This window comes from Balaenoptera ricei, chromosome X, assembly GCF_028023285.1.
Source record: "Balaenoptera ricei isolate mBalRic1 chromosome X, mBalRic1.hap2, whole genome shotgun sequence".
In the NCBI taxonomy this organism is placed as follows: domain Eukaryota; kingdom Metazoa; phylum Chordata; class Mammalia; order Artiodactyla; family Balaenopteridae; genus Balaenoptera; species Balaenoptera ricei.
Genome location: NC_082660.1, coordinates 30,350,670 through 30,371,673, shown reverse-complemented (window position 1 = coordinate 30,371,673; position 21,004 = coordinate 30,350,670). Strand labels below are relative to the sequence as shown.

Here is a 21,004-nt window from a genome sequence, read left to right as displayed (position 1 = left end):
CTTATCTTTGACGTTACTTTATAAAGAATTTATTTTCATATATTATCAAATATTCTTCAAAAGCAACATTTTGAATGGCCTTGTAGTACTCACATACAATTATTATTATTATTCTTTTCATTTTAAAAAGTTTTATTGTCATCAAAGATATGCATATACATAGTTCAAGGAGTCAAAGTTTTAAGACTTGAAACAAAAAACTAGCTGTCTTTTGTCCCAACCCTCTTCACCCACGATTCCCACAACCCAGGGTGGGAGTCTTTCCAGCTTCCAATTTTCTAGCTGAAGCCTTTGATTTTGCCTCCATGGTTCTAAGTAGAAACCTTATCCTACTTTGTCTTGATTTTTCAGATTTAAACATTATCCAATGAATTCCTACAATGAAAGATGAGGATTTAGCTCTCATAACAGCTGCACACTTACTGCCACCTCCAACACACATTTCACCTTTCTCTAGTCTTCCGGTATAGTTAGATCCTAGTTTTTGGCATTGTAAATGTTTTAATCTGAGTAATGACATCTTCAGTTGTTAAAAATTTTTAAGTATCATTTTTGCTTTTTGGCTGACTTTTATATCATTTTGGCTTTTAAGTCCCTCTCCCACACAGTGGGCTCTTTTTACTCATTTTTTTAAAATTAAGATATTATTTATACAGAGTGAAATCCATCCTTTTTAGAGTGAAGTTCTGTGAGTTTGACAAATGTATACAATTGTATAATTGCCACAACAACCAGGATACAGAACAGTTTCATCATTTCAAAAAATTCCCCCATACTCATTCATAGTCAGCCCTTCCCCCACTCCCTGGCATCCAGTGAACAGTTTTCCAGTCCCATAGTTTTGCCGTTGCAAGATGGTCGTATAAATGGAAACATCCAGGGACTTCCCTGGTGGTCCAGTGGTTAAGAATCCGCCTTCCAATGCAGGGGACGTGGGTTTGATCCTGGTCGGGGAACTAAGATTCCACATGCCATGGGGCAAGTACTGAGCCCGTGTGCTGCAACAAAGACCCAGCACAGCCAAAATTAAAATAAATAAATAAATAAACAAAAAAACCCAACCATCCAGTATGTAGTCTTTTATTTATTTATTTGGTTGTGCAGCAGGATTGTGTGATCTTAGTTCCCTGACCAGGGATCGAACCCGGGCCCCCTGCAGTGGAAGCACAGAGTTCTAACCACTGGTCTTCCAGGGAATTCCCCAGTATGTAGTCTTTTTTTTTTTTTTGAATTTTTTTTATTAGTTGTTTTGTTTGTTTTTTTATACTGCAGGTTCTTATTAGGCATCAATTTTATACACATCAGTGTATACATGTCAATCCCAATCGCCCAATTCAGCACACCACCATCCGCACCCCACCGTGGCTTTCCCCCCTTGGTGTCCATACGTTTGTTCTCTACATGTGTGTCTCAACTTCTGCCCTGCAAACCGGTTCATCTGTACCATTTTTCTAGGTTCGACATACATGCGTTAATATACGGTATTTGTTTTTCTCCTTCTGACTTACTTCACTCTGTATGACAGTCTCTACATCCATCCACGTCTCAACAAATGACCCAATTTTGTTCCTTTTTATGGCTGAGTAATATTCCATTGTATATATGTACCACATCTTCTTTATCCATTCGTCTGTCAATGGGCATTTAGGGTGCTTCCATGACCTGGCTATTGTAAATAGTGCTGCAGTGAACATTGGGGTGCATGTGTCTTTTTGAATTACGGTTTTCTCTGGGTATATGCCCAGTAGTGGGATTGCTGGATCGTATGGTAATTCTATTTTTAGTTTTTTCAGGAACCTCCATACTGTTCTCCATAGTGGCTGTATCAATTTACATTCCCACCAACAGTGCAAGAGGGTTCCCTTTTCTCCACACCCTCTCCAGCATTTGTTGTTTGTAGATTTTCTGATGATGCCCATTCTAACTGGTGTGAGGTGATACCTCATTGTAGTTCTGACTTGCATTTCCCTAATAATTAGTGCTATTGAGCAGCTTTTCATGTGCTTCTTGGCCATCTGTATGTCTTCTTTGTAGAAATGTCTATTTAGGTCTGCCCATTTTTGGATTGGGTTGCTTGTTTTTTTAATATTGAGCTGCATGAGGTGTTTATATATTTTGGAGATTAATCCTTTGTCCGTTGATTCATTTGCAAATATTTTCTCCCATTCTGAGGGTTGTCTTTTCGTCTTGTTTATGGTTTCCTTTGCTGTGCAAAAGCTTTGAAGTTTCATTAGGTCCCATTTGTTTATTTTTGTTTTTATTTCCATTACTCTAGGAGGTGGATCAAAAAAGATGTTGCTGTGATTTATGTCAAAGAGTGTTCTTCCTATGTTTTCCTCTAAGAGTTTTATAGTGTCCTGTCTTACATTTAGGTCTCTAATCCATTTTGAGTTTATTTTTGTGTATGATGTTAGGGAGTGTTCTAATTTCATTCTTTTACATGCAGCAGTCCAGTTTTCCCAGCACCACTTATTGAAGAGACTGTCTTTTCTCCATTGTATATCCTTGCCTCCTTTGTCATAGATTAGTTGACCATAGGTGTGTGGGTTCATCTCTGGGCTTTCTATCTTGTTTCATTGATCTATGTTTCTGTTTTTGTGCCAGTACCATATTGTCTTGATTACTGTAGCTTTGTAGTATAGTCTGAAGTCAGGGAGTCTGATTCCTCCAGCTCCGTTTTTTTCCCTCGAGACTGCTTTGGCTATTCGGGGTCTTTTGTGTCTCCATACAAATTTTAAGATTTTTTGTTCTAGTTCCATAAAAAATGCCATTGGTAATTTGATAGGGGTTGCATTGAATCTGTAGATTGCTTTGGGTAGTATAGTCATTTTCACAATATTGATTCTTCCAATCCAAGAAGATGGCATATCTCTCCGTCTGTTGGTATCATCTTTAATTTCATTCATCAGTGTCTTACAGTTTTCTGCATACAGGTCTTTTGTCTCCCTAGGTAGGCTTATTCCTAGGTATTTTATTCTTTTTGTTGCAGTGGTAAATGGGAGTGTTTCCTCAATTTCTCTTTCAGATTTTTCATCATTAGTGTATAGGAATGTAAGAGATTTCTGTGCATTAATTTTGTATCCTGCAACTTTACCAGATTCATTGATTAGCTCTAGTAGTTTTCTGGTGACATCTTTAGGATTCTCTATGTATAGTATCATGTCATCTGCAAACAGTGACAGTTTTACTTCTTCTTTTCCAATTTGTATTCCTTTTATTTCTTTTTCTTCTCTGATTGCCCTGGCTAGGACTTCCAAAACTACGTTGAATAATAGTGGTGAGAGTGGACAAGCTTGTCTTGTTCCTGATCTTAGAGGAAATGTTTTCAGTTTTTCACCATTGAGAATGATGTTGGCTGTGGGTTTGTCATATATCGCCTTTATTATGTTGAGGTAGGTTCCCTCTGTGCCCACTTTCTGGAGAGTTTTTATCATAAATGGGTGTTGAATTTTGTCAAAAGCTTTTTCTGCATCTAGTGAGATGATCATATGGTTTTTCTTCAGTTTGTTAATATGGTGTATCACCTTGATTGATTTGTGTATATTGAAGAATCCTTGCATCCCTAGGATAAATCCCACTTGATCATGGTATATGATCCTTTTAATGCGTTGTTAGGTTCTGTTTGCTAGTATTTTGTTGAGGATTTTTGCATCTATATTCATCAGTGATATTGGTCTGTAATTTTCTTGTTTTGTAGTATCTTAGTCTGGTTTTGGTATCAGGGTGATGGTGGCCTCATAGAATGAGTTTGGGAGTGTTCCTTCCTCTGAAATTTTTTGGAAGAGTTTGAGAGGGATGGGTGTTAGCTCCTCTCTAAATGTTTGATAGAATTCACCTGTGAAGCCACTTGGTCCTGGGCTTTTGTGTGTTGGAAGATTTTTAATCACAGTTTCAATTTCATTACTTGTGAGTGGTCTGTTCATATTTTCTATTTCTTCCTGGTTCAGTCTTGGAAGGTTATACCTTTCTAAGAATGTGTCCATTTCTTCCAGGTTGTCCATTTTATTGGCATAGAGTTGCTTGTAGTAGTCTCTTAGGATGCTTTGTATTTCTGCGGTGTCTGTTGTAACTTCTTTTTCATTTCTAATTTTATTGATTTGAGTCCTCTCCCTCTTTTCCTTGATGAGTCTGGCTAATGGTTTATCAATTTTGTTTATCTTCTCAAAGAACCAGCTTTTAGTTTTATTGATCTTTGCTATTGTTTTCTTTGTTTCTATTTCATTTATTTCTGCTCTGATCCTTATGATTTCTTTCCTTCTGCTAACTTTGGGTTTTGTTTGTCCTTCTTTCTCTAGTTCCTTTAGGTGTAAGGTCAGATTGTTTATTTGAGGTGTTTCTTGTTTCTTGAGGTAAGCTTGTATAGCTATAAACTTGCCTCTTAGAACTGCTTTTGATGCATCCCATAGATTTTGGAACGTCGTGTTTTCCTTGTCATTTGTCTCTAGGTATTTTTTGGTTTCCTCTTTGATTTCTTCAGTGATCTCTTGGTTATTTAGTAACGTATTGTTTAGATTCCATGTGTTTGTGTTTTTTATGTTTTTTTCCCCCTGTAATCGATTTCTAATCTCATAGCGTTGTGGTCAGAAAAGATGCTTGATATGATTTCAGTTTTCTTAACTTTACTGAGGCTTGATTTGTGACCCAAGATGTGATCTATCCTGGAGAAAGTTCCGTGCTCACTTGAGAAGAAAGTGTAATCTGTTGTTTTTGGATGGAATGTCCTATAAATATCAATTAAATCTATCTAGTCTATTGTGTCATTTAAAGCTTCTGTTTCCTTATTTATGTTCATTTTGGATGATCTGTCCATTGGTGTAAGTGAGGTGTTAAAGTCCCCCACTATGATTGTGTTACTGTCAATTTCCTCTTTTATAGCTGTTAGCAGTTGCCTTATGTATTGAGGTGCTCTTATGTTGGGTGCATATATATTTATAATTATTATATCTTCTTCTTGGATTGATCCCTTGATCATTATGTAGTGTCCTTCCTTGTCTCTTGTAACATTCTTTATTTTAAAGTCTGTTTTATCTGATATGAGTATAGCTACTCCAGCTTTCTTTTGATTTCCATTTGCATGGAATATCTTTTTCCATCCCCTCACTTTCAGTCTGTATGTGTCCCTAGGTCTGAAGTGGGTCTCTTGTAGACAGCATGTATATGGTCTTGTTTTTGTATCCATTCAGCAAACCTGTGTCTTTTGGTTGGAGCATTTAATGCATTCATGTTTAAGGTAATTATCGATATGTATATTCCTATGACCATTTTCTTAATTATTTTGGGTTTGTTTTTGTAGGTCCTTTTCTTCTCTTGTGTTTCCTGCCTGGAGAAGTTCCTTTAGCATTTGTTGTAAAGCTGGTTTGGTGGTGCTGAATTCTCTTAGCTGTTGCTTGTCTGTAAAGCTTTTGATTTCTCTATCGAATCTGAATGAGATCCTTGCCCGGTAGAGTAATCTTGGTTGGAGGTTCTTCCCTTTTATCACTTTAAGTATATCATGCCTCTCTGGCTTGTAGATTTTCTGCTGAGAAATCAGCTGTTAACCTTATGGGAGTTCCCTTGTGTGTTATTTGTCATTTTTCCCTTGCTGCTTTCAGTAATTTTTCTTTGTCTTTACTTTTTGCCAATTTGATTACTGTGTGTCTCGGCATGTTTCTCCTTGGGTTTATCCTGTATGGGACTCTCTGCGCTTCCTGGTCTTGGGTGGCTATTTCCTTTCCCATGTTAGGGAAGTTTTCGAGTATAATCCCTTCATATATTTTCTCTGGTCCTTTCTCTCTCTCTTCTCCTTCTGGTACCCCTATAATGCGAATGTTGTTGCGTTTAATGTTGTCCAGAGGTCTCTTAGGCTGTCTTCATTTCTTTTCATTCTTTTTTCTTTATTCTGTTCTGCAGCAGTGAATTCCACCATTCTGTCTTCCAGGTCACTTATCCGTTCTTCTGCCTCAGTTATTCTGCTATTGATTCCTTCTAGTGTAGTTTTCATTTCAGTTATTGTACTGTTCATCTCTGTTTGTTTGTTCTTTCATTCTTCTAGGTCTTTGTTAAACATTTCTTGCATCTTCTCCATCTTTGCCTCCATTCTTTTTCCGAGGTCCTTGATCATCTTCCCTATCATTATTCCGAATTCTTATTTCTGGAAAGTTGCCTATCTCCACTTCATTTACTTGTTTTTCTGGGGTTTTATCTTGTTCCTTCATCTGGTACATAGCCCTCTGCCTTTTCATCTTGTCTATCTTTCTGTGAATGTGGTTTTTGTTCCACAGGCTGCAGGATTGTAGTTGATTTTGCTTCTTCTGTCTGCCCTCTGGTGGATGAGGGTATCTAAGAGGCTTGTGAAGTTTCCTGATGGGAGGGACTGATGGTGGGTAGAGCTGACTGTTTCTCTGGTGGGAAGAGCTCATTAAAACTTTAATCTGCTTGACTGCTGATGGGTGGGGCTGGATTCCCTCCCTGTTGGTTGTTTGGCCTGAGACAACCCAACACTGGAGCCTACCTGGGCTGTTTGGTGTGGCTAATGGCAGACTCTGGGAGGGCTCACGCCAAGGAGTACTTCCCAGAACTTATGCTGCCAGTGTCCTTGTCCCCACAGTGAGCCACAGCCACCCCCTGCCTCTGCAGGAGGCCCTCCAACACTAGCAGGTAGGTCTGGTTCAGTCTCCCCTGGGGTCACTACTCCTTCCTCTGGGTCTTGATGCCCACACTACTTTGTGTGTGCCCTCCAAGAGTGGAGTCTCTGTTTCCCCCAGTCCTGTCAAAGTCCTGCAGTCACATCCCACTAGCCTTCAAATTCTGATTCTCTAGGAATTCCTCCTCCCGTTGCCGGACCCTCAGGTTGGGAAGCCTGACGTGGGGCTCAGAACCTTCACTCCAGTGGGTGAACTTCTGTGGTATAAGTGTTCTCCAGTCTGTGAGTCACCCACCCAGCAGTTATGGGATTTGATTTTACTGTGATTGCGCCCCTCCTACCGTCTCATTGTGGCTTCTCCTTTGGCTTTGGATATAGGGTATCTTTTTTGGTGAGTTCCAGTGTCTTCCTGTTGGTTGTTGTCCAGCAGGTAGTTGTGATTCTGGTGCTCTCGCAAGAGCGAGTGAGAGCACGTCCTTCTACTCCGCCATCTTGGTTCAGGGCCCAGTATGTCCTCGTACAATTATATATTTGATCATCTCTAATTTTAGTTTTCTGTCAAGCAATTTGGAATGGTCTGAATTTTTTTGTGTGTGTGATAAATATTTCTTTTCTAATTGTAAAGAGGGCTTAAATTTCACATTGTTTATATAAATCTTCTTTTAAATTTCTGATTATTTCCTTGTGGTGGATTCCTAGAAGGAAAATTACTGGGTCACTGAATAGGATTGTTTTTAGATATAGCCAAAATATTTTTCGTAACGTTGGAACCAACTGATACTCTTCCAGCAAAGTAGGAGTTTGGCCAAATTGTTGACACTTCTGCAGTATTGATTGTTATCCTTTTGTCATTCTTTGATAATTTGATAGGCAGTGGAGTATAATTAAACACTCCCATCTTTATTTAATTTGCATTTCTTTGATTACTGCTGAAATTGCATTTTTATGTGTATTTACTCTTGTTATACTTCACTTATTAGAAATAGAAATCACTACTACTATGGAGAGTGTAGGTGATGTTTGGTAATGGAACCACATGGATCACAGGGTCATCATTTAGATAATGACTTTGAGATACTTGGTTTTCAAATGCACTAAGATAGCATTCTCTGTAAATATGAAGGTAAGGTACTGAGAAGTATGATGCACTGACTGGGTTCTAATTCTGACTTGAACTAGCTTTTGAACTTGCCATCAAACTGCTGTGGGCTTCAATTTCTTTGAAAAATATGCAATTTCCCTAAATGGTTTATTTGTTCCATTATAGCCCTCAATATTAAAATTCTGGTGACAATAGAAACACTCATCAGAATCAGTGTTATTGTTCATAAAATAACATTTTCTGGCAGTATTATGAGTTCTCAACATTTCCATCCTTAACTGGTTTCAAAGATTGGATTAGAAATAATTAATTTAAACTTTTGTGGCAATCAACCCATTATATAATAGGGTTTTTAGTGCAAGGATAACTTTCATATAATTTTAAGTTCTTATTTTGGGGGTTCACCCACTTCTTTGAATTTGTATATTTTAATGTCTTATAATAAAAAAAAAAAAGGAAATCACATCCCGTCATTCTCACCTTCCTCAAATTCTTAGGTTTGAGGGGGAAACCCAGGGGTCAAGAGATTTATGAACATTCAGACTTCGGAGTAGGTTGATGTCACCTTTAGAAGCATGGTTGGTTACTCAGGTGAGACCACTGTTAATTGGTTTGCATTCAGAATTTTGTTCGTTGGAGCAAGTCCACTTCTGATTGGCAGACTTTCAGAAGGGAGGGGTTGATGTTGGTTGGCTTGCAGCAGCATGATCAAGACCATGTAGACAGGTAATTGCTAATTGATTAAATGAGATTGAAACTTGTGTTGGTGGCTACTTGTTACCATGGCTACAGAACAAGCAGTTTCTTCCTTCAATCCTCCTTCCTCCATTTCATTTTCAGTTTATTAATCTTTGTCCCCCCAGGACTTAGGACAGGATTTTGTATATAGGCATTTGCAAAGACTGTGGAGTAAATGATTTGAAATTGAATGAAGTTATTTTGGGGATGTCTTAGAATTTCTATTATGCATCCCCTTGTTTTCATTACACAGACTATTTTAATTCTCTGATGCCTCCTATCTGGATTGGGTCCCAGCCTCCTACTTGCCTCTAGTTTTTTTCTCCTTCATTCCATTCTGCGCTTAATGGTTTTACTTTACAAAAATTTTAATGGTTTCACAGTCTTGATCAAAAGTAGTTAGTTACTCTCCAACCTATTGAACTAAGGCCAAATTGACTACTTTGCTATTGATGATCCCTTAGTGTTCCACATACAAGCTTCCCATTTTTTCCTATTAATCACTGTTCTCAACTCTGGCTAAGACACCCAAAGGCGCTCTTCCCAGAACATGTCTAATCTGTCCCTACCTCTGCACTTTTACTCATGCTTTTCTACTGCCTAGAATACCTTTCTCCATTTCATTAGGTTTTCCCCTAATGAAACCCTATACAAATTTATTTCAGTTTTCTATTCATAAAGAATTTTCTGATCCTCCAGTAATGTATACTTTCTTCCTTTTTCTAAACATATTAAAGCACTGGCTGTGCCATTAGAGGAACACATTTTAAATTCTCTTTAGCAGTGCAATTATTTTGTTCTTCTTATTTATTTTATTATTCCAAACTGTAAGCAGAATCCATGGATTCTCTATCTTGTTAATCTCCTGGATAATCTATTAAAATATTTAAAATTTAATAGGTCTTTAGTAAATATGTTTGGAAGGAATTCAACATATTTTAGAATATCTAAGTTCCTTTTTGTAAAAACAAAAAGGAATACTGGATTCTACCTACTGGTACAGCTGAATCCTGTACAACTTCTGAGGTGGGATGGTAATAGATTGGGGCAAAAATGTCAATAGTTTGATCAAATAGTGATTGTAATGATTGATATTTATGAATATTGATGTTCATCCAAAAGATGTTTTATGTAGATAAAATATGCTACAATTTTTGACATTTGCTTGGGGCAATAGAAATAATGCTAGATCTATTTTTACCTTTATTTATTTTGATCATGGTTTGCATTTGAGGCCAGACATACACATGCACATGTCTAATATAGCAGTAAATAGTCATGGAACTTTTTATTTACACAGACAACCTTTTAAAATTCAGTGCCTTTCTCACAGCATGGTTTTATTTAATGCACTAAAAAATAAACAGAATTCTAAATTTTGCTCATTACAGATAAAACTGACTAGTTACTAGTGAGAAGGAAGAAAACATTCTAGAGTTTCAAAAACATATTGTGAAGAAGTATAGTATCTGCCATACAATGAACACTTGAAAAACAATTATCAAATGAAAGGTAGATTTTAGAATTTCAAAGCTAAGTTAGTAAGATTTTTTTTTTTTTTTAGAAAGGCAGTACTTATACACAAGGTATTCTTTAGTTCTTTCCTAAAAAATATTTGCAAAAGATTATCTTCACCATCTGTTGGCTAATAATTAAATTTTAATAGGGAGCAGAGAATATGTATTATATATCAATAACTTTGTACCTTTAAGCCTTATGCATTTAAATGTCCAATAAGTATCTTTTGAAAACAAGTAAGCAAAGCAATGAAGCAGAAGGTAATATAAGAGCGTGCTTCTGTGTCATTTTTTTCGACCCTTGTTACTCAAAGTATGGTCTTCAAGTCAGCAGCTTCATCATCACCTGGCAGCTTGCTGGAAATGCAGAGCCTCACGCTCCACCCCGACCTACTGAATCCGATTCTGATTTTAAAAAGATCCCCAGGTGATTCATATGCACATTAAAAGTTAAGAAGGACTGCATTATACCATGGATAGAAGCAGACCAAGGAACATTAGCTAACTTTTTGCTTCTCTGTAACTCTTTTTAAAAATACTTTAAAAATAGTTGTTCTGATTAATCATGTTGCTGTGACTTGCGAAGGAATGGAGTTAAGTGACCTGTTCAACCTCCTTTTATGCTTGTGAACTTGAAATTTGACTCTTGTCTTTTTAACTTACAAACAGAACACCTGACCAGAATATACATATTTAACTTAAAAACAGATCTTTTAATGCTAGCTGAGCTAGGATAAATTTATGGCAAGAAAAATGCCTGGCATATTGCTGCTAAGTTGTCTTGGCCTCCTGCCAGGATTTATGTTTAACACTTCTGGGATGTACTCTTCACATAAAGGATTGTTTTTGCATTTGGTTCCCTGGAATGAGCACAGTGGGTAAATTGTAATGCCAAGTAGCAAAAGAAGCTTTTGAAGGAGCTGCCACTTATTATATGTGTTATTACGAATTATTATTGACTTTAAATGCTGGGTTTCTTTCATTCCCTAGATGTGGCAAAGGACATAATGTCAGATCAACTTTATGTGAAGGACTTTTAAATTTATCTCTAACGTCTAAGAAGGAAAGTGACATCTGACTTTAACAGATGCACCATAATGTAAAGAAATATTTTTAATATAGTTAAGGAATATTACAAATCATTATGCTTATGGTATATAGTTGTTTTATTTTATTTTGATTGTAGAAATACACAGTTCGTTTCAACACAGAGACATTATTTTGCTCTTTACATGCTTAATCACCAGCAAAAATTTGATTAGGAGGTGCAAGCTTTCTTTACTGGAAGCCAGGGCATTAAGCTCTTTGGTGTAACTGTTTAATTACCAGTGCACCATTTTAATTGACATGCTATTATAACTTTCTATGGAAAGGAAGATGCAATCTTTTATTTTTGTTTCTTATCTAATGAAAACCACTCTCTTAGATGGGCTAGTTTGGCAATTTGACTTAGGAAGAAGTATTGCGGAATGAAGTTTTTATGTGAACAAGGAAAAGAAATTAACTTTAGTGTTCATCTCATTGGTCTGCCAAATTGGAAGGACATTTTAGGCCTGATTATCATGTTCTAATTAGTCTGTGGAGGACATTCATGGACAATCGAGTGCTCATTAATCTGTCTTCTTCCTGTAACATTGATTTGTTCATTCCCCTTTTAGACACTCAAATATAGAAACCAAAAATTGATGTGTGGTGTTAATGTGCTTACAGATGTTGCCACCACTTATCCAGATAAGAAGTCCATCTTAATGTACGTCACATCACTCTTCCAAGTTTTGCCTCAACAAGTGAGCATCGAAGCCATCCAGGAGGTGGAGATGTTGCCAAGGCCATCAAAAGTTACTAGAGAAGAACATTTTCAATTACATCATCAAATGCACTATTCTCAACAGGTAAAAGATCGAAAGAATAGCTAATATCAATGATATTTTCTGTTTTATATGGATTTTTAGATATCATACACATCTATATTGTCTATGGATGGATACACATATATGTATATATATAGCATAGTATATATATATGTGTATATATTCACACACATGTACAAAAATATATGTATATATAGCTTTGTGTGTGTGTGTGTGTCTGTGTGTCTTTGTGTGTGAGTATTTGGAGAGAGAGAGAGGGAGAGAGAGGGAGAGGACTCTGTAAACCTAAATTTCATCTGATATCATGGGCAATAATGTTGTTTTCAAGGCACGTTGTTAAAATACTCTGCTATTGATATGCACCATGTTATAGGAATATGGGACACAGAATACATTGCATTTCCATTGTGTAAAGTGAAATAAAATAAAAGATAGACTCATATACACATTAAACTTTCCATCAACTAGAGCAAAAAGCGAAGAACTAGACCAAGAGCAGAGGCAAGTACTCTGTTTAATAATGTTTTCTTATTTTTAGTGGCAACTTGCTGATGTAGTAACAAATTTTGCATACTCAGGGTAATATTTTTGATAAGATAAAATTAGTTTAAAATAGTTTAAATAAAAATTAAATAGAGAATACATATGATAAAGACTTTTATGATATTATTGTACAGAATCCAGTGGGATTCTTCTGTTCTTCTTCCCAACGGTGTATATTTAGGGTGTTTTTTTTCTTAACTTTCTTTGATACAAACAATGATGAAAAAGCCTTTAGCAAAATTTCTGCTAAAGGCGTGGAAAGCTCTCAGGCCTAATTTTCTCACTCTACTGAGCTAATTCTATATTTAGCTTATGAAAGCTTCAATCCTTTCCAAGGTATTGACGTGATGAATTCTGGTTTTGTTTACTTTGGGTTCAGAGAAAATTGCTTTGGGTTGCTTGTTTTTGCCAGTTTGAAGAGCAGCATCCCATATTAGTGCTGGAGGGGTGTCAGGATGGAACCTTTATGGTTAAATCCCATCCTCCTCTCTTCCCTGACTACCTGTTCTCCAACATGACATCGAGCACCACAATTCTTGGAGTGTACCAGTTTCTAATATCACTTATATATACTTAGGATTAAATTTTTCATCTCACTGTTTCCATTTAACATTCGTTTTTTCTAGTGTGTTGGAAAGCAGTCCTTCCAGGGTTACTTATCATGTCTCCTCCTCCTCTCTGTCCCCCTCCCCCGAACCCTTCTGCAGATCACAGTCAGTCTAGCACAGGGCTATGAACGAACTCCTTCCTCTCCTAAGCCTCGGTTCAAGAGCTATGCCTACACACAGGCTGCTTATGTCACCACCTCTGACCCCACACGGAGCCCATTTCCTTCACAGGTCTGTCAGCATTTACTCTCTGTTCTCCAAACCAAAGAACTTCTTCACCCAAGATAACCTAACATGGTTTTTGTTTGTTTGAATTTTGCAGTGCCTTTTTTTTCTCCACCATCAGGAGCCGTTTCATTGTTCTCAGTTGTATTAGATACTTCACATGATGCTGTTTTGTTATTGAGACCTCTCTAGGTTTAACGTATGTTGATTCTTCATGAATGGGGATTCTTATAATAGTGATTTGTACTTTCATTATATAATTACCTGCAAGATTAGTTTTTATAAAGGCTACCAACCAAAACACAAAGCTCATTAAAGAGAGGTCATTTAAAAGAATGGGAAAATGGATGAAATTTACTAGTCACATTACTTGGGGAGATTTTTCTAGATATCTGATACCTAAAGGAAATATATACTCTCTATATTGCCCTTATTATATTTTCACTGTATAAGTATGTATTTATATTCTATTTAAGAAAAATATAACTGTAAGCTTCTTCATATGATAGATTTTAATTTTGCCAATTTAAACTTGATAGCAGGCTCTGTAGTATTTATACAAGAAAGCCACACTCAAACCAGGTCAGAGTCTATGCACCATTCAATATTTTCCACATAATGAATCTTCTCAGTAGCGTTTTCCATCATTATTGCAGTGTTGTAGAAAACCTAAAAATACAAGAAATTATAGCCTTGTGTATGTTAGAGCATGGGAATGACATGTGCTAGAATTGCTGGATTTGCTAAAATTTCCTTTTAAAAGAAAATCTCATTTCTTTTGCTTAGAAGAGCAATTTGAAGAGTTCTTGCAGAAGTGACTTTTCTCAGTGCTACACAATGAATGGGAATTTAGAAATTATGGTCTTGATCCCATTGGAGAAAAGTATACATTTTTGGAGACTCATCGATTTTTTTTTAAGATAGTGGTTGTATTTAATTAGTGATTTATTTGGCACAGTTAATTGATGCGTGAAAAATTTTAACACTGAAAGCTTCCCCCAGGGGAACATATTTCAGGGCATAGTTCTGCCCTTTATCCTTGGCTAGTTTTCTTGCAAAGTTGAACAAAGGAGATGAGTGAGAATGATTATGTGACTCAGCCTCATCTTCAATTAAATTCCCATCCACATTTTCACAAAGTTGTATAGTCTTGAACAAAAAACCTAATCAGTTTCTTCATTATCAGTAAATAAAAAGAATTCTGCCCCACATTACTGAGTGTTAACTATATGCTATGTGTATACATTATATGAACTAATAAAATCCTTATAATGACTCTTAGAGGTGGGAGGTACTATTTTTATCTCCATTTTAAGTTTAAGTGTACCCACCCTTTCCTTTCTCCTCCTCCCTCTCCCTCCCCCTCCCACCCTCCTGACTCTCCCTGATTCTTTAGGCTTTTTTTTTTTTTTAAATCACCATCCTCCAATTGAAACTTCCAAGACTTAATAGGTGTTGTACCTCCTAAAATAAAGAAGTCTCAGCCAAGACAAAGAGAGGAGTATTTTCCCCTCTTATTTTCACTTTATTGAGCTGCCTTTTCCAGAAGGTTTTCTCCAGTGCATATTCTGGCAGCACATTTTTACCTCATTACCATCTCATTAAGGCATTGTTCAGGTATGACTCCTTAATGAAGTAATTATAAATGGACTTAATTTTGCTAGACTGTATTTGTTCACTCTCGCTTTGTCTAAATATTACAAAATATGTAATATATCATAAAATATTGAGCAGTTCACATATCTGTTTTAACTTAACATAAGCCATTGAAATAAACCTGTTGTTATCCTTTAGAAAAGAAGAAACATGAATCACAATTGGTGAGGAATGATATATCCTGCCTGTTTCTAAAGGAAGCACATCAGAAGATGGTGTTACACATAGTTAGGTTTGATAAATTTGTGTCTTAACTATTTACTGAGAAAATTTTTTCTAAAGAGTTTCTCAGAGGGGCTGATCCTGTACTGCCCCCTACAGGTTATATCTGATCCACTTCTAATGATCGGCCAGATTGGGTTCCATTAGAGGGTTTCATTCAAGTGTTTACTTGGTGGTCTATTAGTAAGGGTGCAGTTTTCCATAACAGAAGAGAGAGCCATGTGGGTGACTGTTCCCTATGGGAAACATAAAATGCCTAAATTACTGTAAAAGTTCCCAGTATCTTAGAAACATTAAGTATCCCCATCTGTCCCAACTTAGAAAATCTGATTTATAGTCATTGCAGTTTGTGAACGTGTTGAGGTGAAGTAATCTGACCTATCTCAGGATCTCTGCCTATAAATCAGTTTTTCTCATAATTTACCAAGAAGCAATACTCTCTGGTGTGAACCCTAACTTTTCCTTCATTGTATCACTTAACTACCACCCATTCTTCAATGGAGGACATCCTTTTTATAGTTACACTGAATTCCTATTTTTATGACTTGGATCATGCCTCTCATTCTACTCCTAATCTAATATCAAACATCCCCAATATCTTTTTCACTTTCCATTTCTCTCTTTCTCCTGGCACCTCATCCTAGCCAAAACTCCTGTAGGCACACCTCCTCTGTCCAAACACACCACTCTGTTTTATCTTGTTAATGTACTATTATGTGACATTTTCTTTCACTGACCATTTTTTGTAGTCTGTGCTTTATACGTTTGTTTATTCAGCAAATAATTATACTTGGTCACCAAATCCAATGTCTTTTATCACCTCTCAGGCTTTGTACCGTCACTGAAGTACTTTTCCTATAGCCTCTAGACTTACCAGCTCCTTCTCCACCTCTAACTGTCCTGTGTCTCTTTCATTATCTGGCTCTTCCTCCTCTTCCAACTCTCTTAGCATAGGAGTCTCATGTGAGATCCTTTGACCTTCTTTTTTGTATACGCTCTCTGTTGTCAATATGATTTAATCTCTTGACTTGAAGCTGTATGCCCATGATCATTGTATTTATGTTTTCACCACTTCCAATCTCTCTTGAGTTACAGCCTCATTTTCAACTCTTTGGTATGTATCTATACCTTGACGTCCACTGATTTCTCAAACCTCCTATGTCCTGAAGTGAACCTTGTTTCATTGCTCACAAACCTGTTTGTTGTCCTTTTTGTTATGTAAATGGGGACGTTATTCAACAGTTTTTGAGACTTAAATATGTGACATACTCTTTTGCCTCTGTAGCGATCTGCTATTCAATAATGAGATAAGCATTGTCAATTCTTTCTTCACAGCATTTCTCCATTAAGTTATGTTCCCTCAGTATTCATAAATGCCCTCTGATTCAGGCTCTCACTACATGTCTTCTAGATTACAGAAATAGCTTTGCAATCAATATCATTCTTTTTAGTTTAGTCCTCTCTAAATCATATTAGATTTTCTTATTAACAGCTTTAATAACATAATTCACAAAACTTTCTTCACTTCCTTTTGCCTTTATAATAACTCCACTCTCCCAAATTTCATCAGTAAGCTCCATGATCTATTAACAATTTATATTTTCATGCTTATTTCACACTAATCTATTTTATGTTTTCTTTACTCCAACCAAATTAAGTCACTTTCTCTCCTGCGCAAGTGCCAAGCAATTTCTTTTCTTAGCTTTTATGGTTCTCTCAGCCTAGAATGACTTATATCTCCTTTTCAAATTGGCCAATTTAATCCAAATTTCAAGGCCTAACCAATAAGTGACAGAGCCTGAATTTAAGTTCAGATTTATCTGACTCCAAGCCCATGTTAATTATACTAACTACCACTGAATTTTCTCTACTATGATTTTCACACATGGAGTAATATTAATTTATGTAATCATTGTACACTTATTTATTAATCATCTACTATGTGCCAGGTATTATTATAGGATCAAAAGACACATTAGTAAACAAATACACAAAATAATTCCTGCCTTAATGGAGGACATGTGCTCATGGGAGAGTCATAGTATGAACAACTATAAATAAGTAAAATAACATTTCAAATAATATGAAAATAACATGCATTAAGTAAAGTAAAATTTAGTAGTAAGTACAATAGTAAATGCTAAAAAGAAAAAATAAATAAAAGAGGAAGGTGGAATATGCAGTACATGGTGGAGAAAAGTTAAAATATCAGTTTGGGTGGTCAGAGAAGGATTCATTAAGAAAGTAAATATTGAGTAAAGACTGGAAAGAGGTATGGGTACCTTTTGGAAGATAAACCCATGAGGAAGAAACACAGATAGTACAAAAACCCTGAGTTGTGAGGATATTTATTTGGACTATTCAAGGAAAGGTACAGGTTAGGGGCACAGTGCTAGGAGATGGTGTCTGAACTGTAGTAGTGGACCAGATCACATAGGGTTTTGTAAGTAATGGTGAAGACTTAGGTTTTTATTACCAATGAGGTAGAAAGCTATTGGAGGAGTGACATAAACTCACATTATTTCAACATGGCTGCTTTGTGGAGAACAGACCAAAGGAATAAGGATGGAAACAAGGAGACTAGTTAGAATGTTATTGCAGTAATCCAGGCAGGATAGGACAGAGGCTTGGATTTGGATTATTTTTCTTTTTTCCCCCCCATTTTTTTTTATTGTGGTCAAATACACATAATGTAAAAGTCAACGTTTTAACCATTTGTAAGTGTACAGTTCAGTGGTATTCAGTACATTCATAAAATTGTCTAGCCATTACCACCATCTATCTCCAGAATTCTTTTCATCTTGCAAAATGGAAACTCTGTATCCATTAAAAAAAATAACTCCCCATGACTCCCTCCTTCCAGCTTCTATTGAACCACCATTCTACTCTGTTTCTATGAGTTTGGCTTTTTTTTTTTTTTTAAAGATTCAACATATAATGAGATAATGAGATCATGCAATATTTGTCTTTCTGTATCTAGCTTATTTCACTTAGCATGATGTCCTCCAGGTTCATCCATGTTGTCTCAAATGCCAGAATTTCCTTCCTTTTTAAGGCTGAATAGTATTTTATTGTATGTATATATGTGTTTGTGTGTATACATACACACACACACACACACACACACACACACACCACACCACATTTTCTTTATTCATTCATCCATTGGCCAACATTTAGGTTTGTTTTCATATTTTGGCTATGGTGAATAATGCTGCAATGAACATGGGAGTGCAGATGTGTCTTTGGGATACTGTTTTCAGTTTCCTTTGGATGTGTACTGAGAAGTGGAATTGCTGGATCATATGGTAGTTCTATTTTTTAATTTTTGAGAAATGTCCATATTGTTTTTCATAATGGTTCTATCAGTGAGAATGATGCATAGTAATTGAATTCTGGATATGTTTTGGATAACCTACAGGGTTTGCCAATTCTATGTGGAACACGTGTTAGCTGTGTTTTTTGAGAATATTTAACTGTGTCATAAGAAAACAAAGATGATAGATGATACTTCCAAGAGGCATTAAACTTAGAGTGTAAATAAACTATTCAATAATAGCTTATGAAATATAAGTGAAACCTATGTGTTAAATTTAGCTGGTGAGGAACAAATAACTTGTGAGACATAGGCAGAGGTCAAAATGTGTGTCAGCTTTAGATAGTAACTTGACCTATTACACATGTTAAAAATAGATGGAATAAATAGTGAAATATACAAGAATATTGTTTATGGATGGAAAGAGATGAAAAGACCAAATAATAAGGTATGATGATATCACCTCTGGGCTGGCAGCTTCATCATTCCTAAATTGGCCACCGATTAATTATACTCAGTATGTCTTATGGCCTCCCAAGTGCTCTACGTAAAAAATGCCAATAAATCCTATAACTGTTTAGCAGACTAACTGATGAGCTACAGCTATAGGTCAGCTATACTTGCCCCTGCATCTTTCCAGTAGAGCAAGTGTATGTGGTCATCTTAGGTACACTCTTTTTTTTTTTTTTAAGTTATACAATTTTTATTTATTTATTTATGGCTGTGTTGGTTCTTCGTTTCTGTGCGAGGGCTTTCTCTAGTTGCGGCAAGTGGGGGGTCACTCTTCATCGCGGTGCGCGGGCCTCTCACTATCGCGGCCTCTCGTTGCGGAGCACAGGCTCCCGAAGCGCAGGCTCAGTAATTGTGGCTCACGGGCCCAGTTGCTCCGCGGCATGTGGCATCTTCCCAGACCAGGGCTCGAACCCGTGTCCCCTGCATTGGCAGGCAGATTCTTAACCACTGCGCCACCAGGGAAGCCCCATCTTAGGTACATTCTGTCCTAAGAATGTGCCTTGCTCAAATCTCACCTCTGGTTCTGTCCACCACACCATCAACAGGGAAGGCTGATACAGCAAAACGTATGGATATTGTATAACCCAAGATTTAAATAGCGTGGTGGTTCTTCTGTTTGACCTTATCCTAATTGCATTACACCTTCCATCTGTTTCATCTTGCGTCTCTCCATATGCTTTAAAATGATTTAATAAATGTTGGGATTTGAACATATTAATTTCGTTGGTGAGCCTTTGTGTTTCATGCTCTCTGGGATGGCATACCTAGTAGCAGAATTGGAGGCCACCATTTCATCAAGATCATGCTCCATATGATATAGTGGGTGTGAGTTATGAAAGAATTCGAGAAACCAAGGATTACTGCAAGGTTTTTGTTTAAACAATAGGAAGAATGGAGTTTCCGCCAACCAAAATAGAATAGACTATAGGAGGAGCAGGTTTGGGAGTAAGGTTAGAAGCTCAGTTTTGAACATGTTAATCTCTTAAACTTTTTTTTTTAAAGTTGAAGTATAACTGACATATAATATTATATTAATTTCAGGTGTACAACATAATGATTCTATATTTGTATATGTTGTGAAATGATCACCATAGTAAGTCTGGTTAACCTCTATCACCATACATAGTTACAGAATTTTTTTTCCTTGGGATGAAAACTTTTAAAATTTACCTTCTTAACAACTTTCAAATATGCAATACGGTATCATTAACCGTAGTTGCCGTGCTGTAAATTACGTCCCCATGACTTATTTATTTTTTAACTGGACGTTGGTACCTTTTGACCCCCTTCACCCATTTTGCCCACCCCATACCCCCTGCCTCTGGCAACCACCAATTTGTTTTCTGTATCTATGATTCCAGTTATCAGTGAGATCATATGGTATTTCTCTTGTTGACTTATTTCATTTAGCAGAATGCCCACAAGGTCCCTCCTTGTTGTTGCAAATAACAAGATTTCATTCTTTTTTATGGCTGAATAATATTCCATTGTGTGTGTATGTATGTATGTGAGTGTGTCTGTGTGTCACATTTTTCTCTATGCATTCATCCATCGATGTACACTTAGATTGTTTCCATTTCTTGGCTATTGTGAATAATGCTGCAGTGCACATGGTGATGCAAACCTCTTTTTTGAGGTAATATTTTGTTTTCTTTGGCTAAATACCTGGAAGAGGAATTGCTGCATTATATGGTAGTTCTATTTTTAATTTTTTGAGGAACCTCCATACTGTTTTCCATAGTGACTGCACCAATTTCAATTCACAATAACAGTGCACGAGGGTTCTCTTTTTTCCATAGCCTCACCAACACTTGTTATTTTTTGTCTTTTTGATAATAGCCATTCTAACAGGTGTGAGGTGATATCTCATTGTGCTTTTGATTTGCATTTCCTGATGAATAGTGATGTTGAGCATCTTTTCATGTGCCTGTTGCCTATGACTTCTTTGAAAAACTGTCTATTCAGATCCTATGCCCATTTTTTAAATGGATTGTTTGGTTTTTTTGCTATTGAGTTATATGAGTTGTTTATATATTTTGGATATTAATCCCTTATCAGATATATGACTTGC

General features: G+C 36.5%; 1 protein-coding gene across 6 annotated transcripts in view; it reads left to right on the top strand.

Annotated features, from left to right (window-relative positions):
* Window positions 1–21,004, top strand: part of DMD (dystrophin) — a 2,476,968-nt gene that overhangs the window by 878,326 nt on the left and 1,577,638 nt on the right. For 5 of the 6 annotated variants that reach the window (XM_059910875.1, XM_059910877.1, XM_059910876.1 and 2 more), the window contains exons 8-9: window positions 11,690–11,871; window positions 13,101–13,232. In XM_059910875.1, coding sequence (XP_059766858.1) covers window positions 11,690–11,871; window positions 13,101–13,232 — 314 coding nt within the window. The remainder of the gene's footprint in view (window positions 1–11,689; window positions 11,872–13,100; window positions 13,233–21,004) is intronic. The other variant, XM_059910880.1, reaches the window with a different exon arrangement.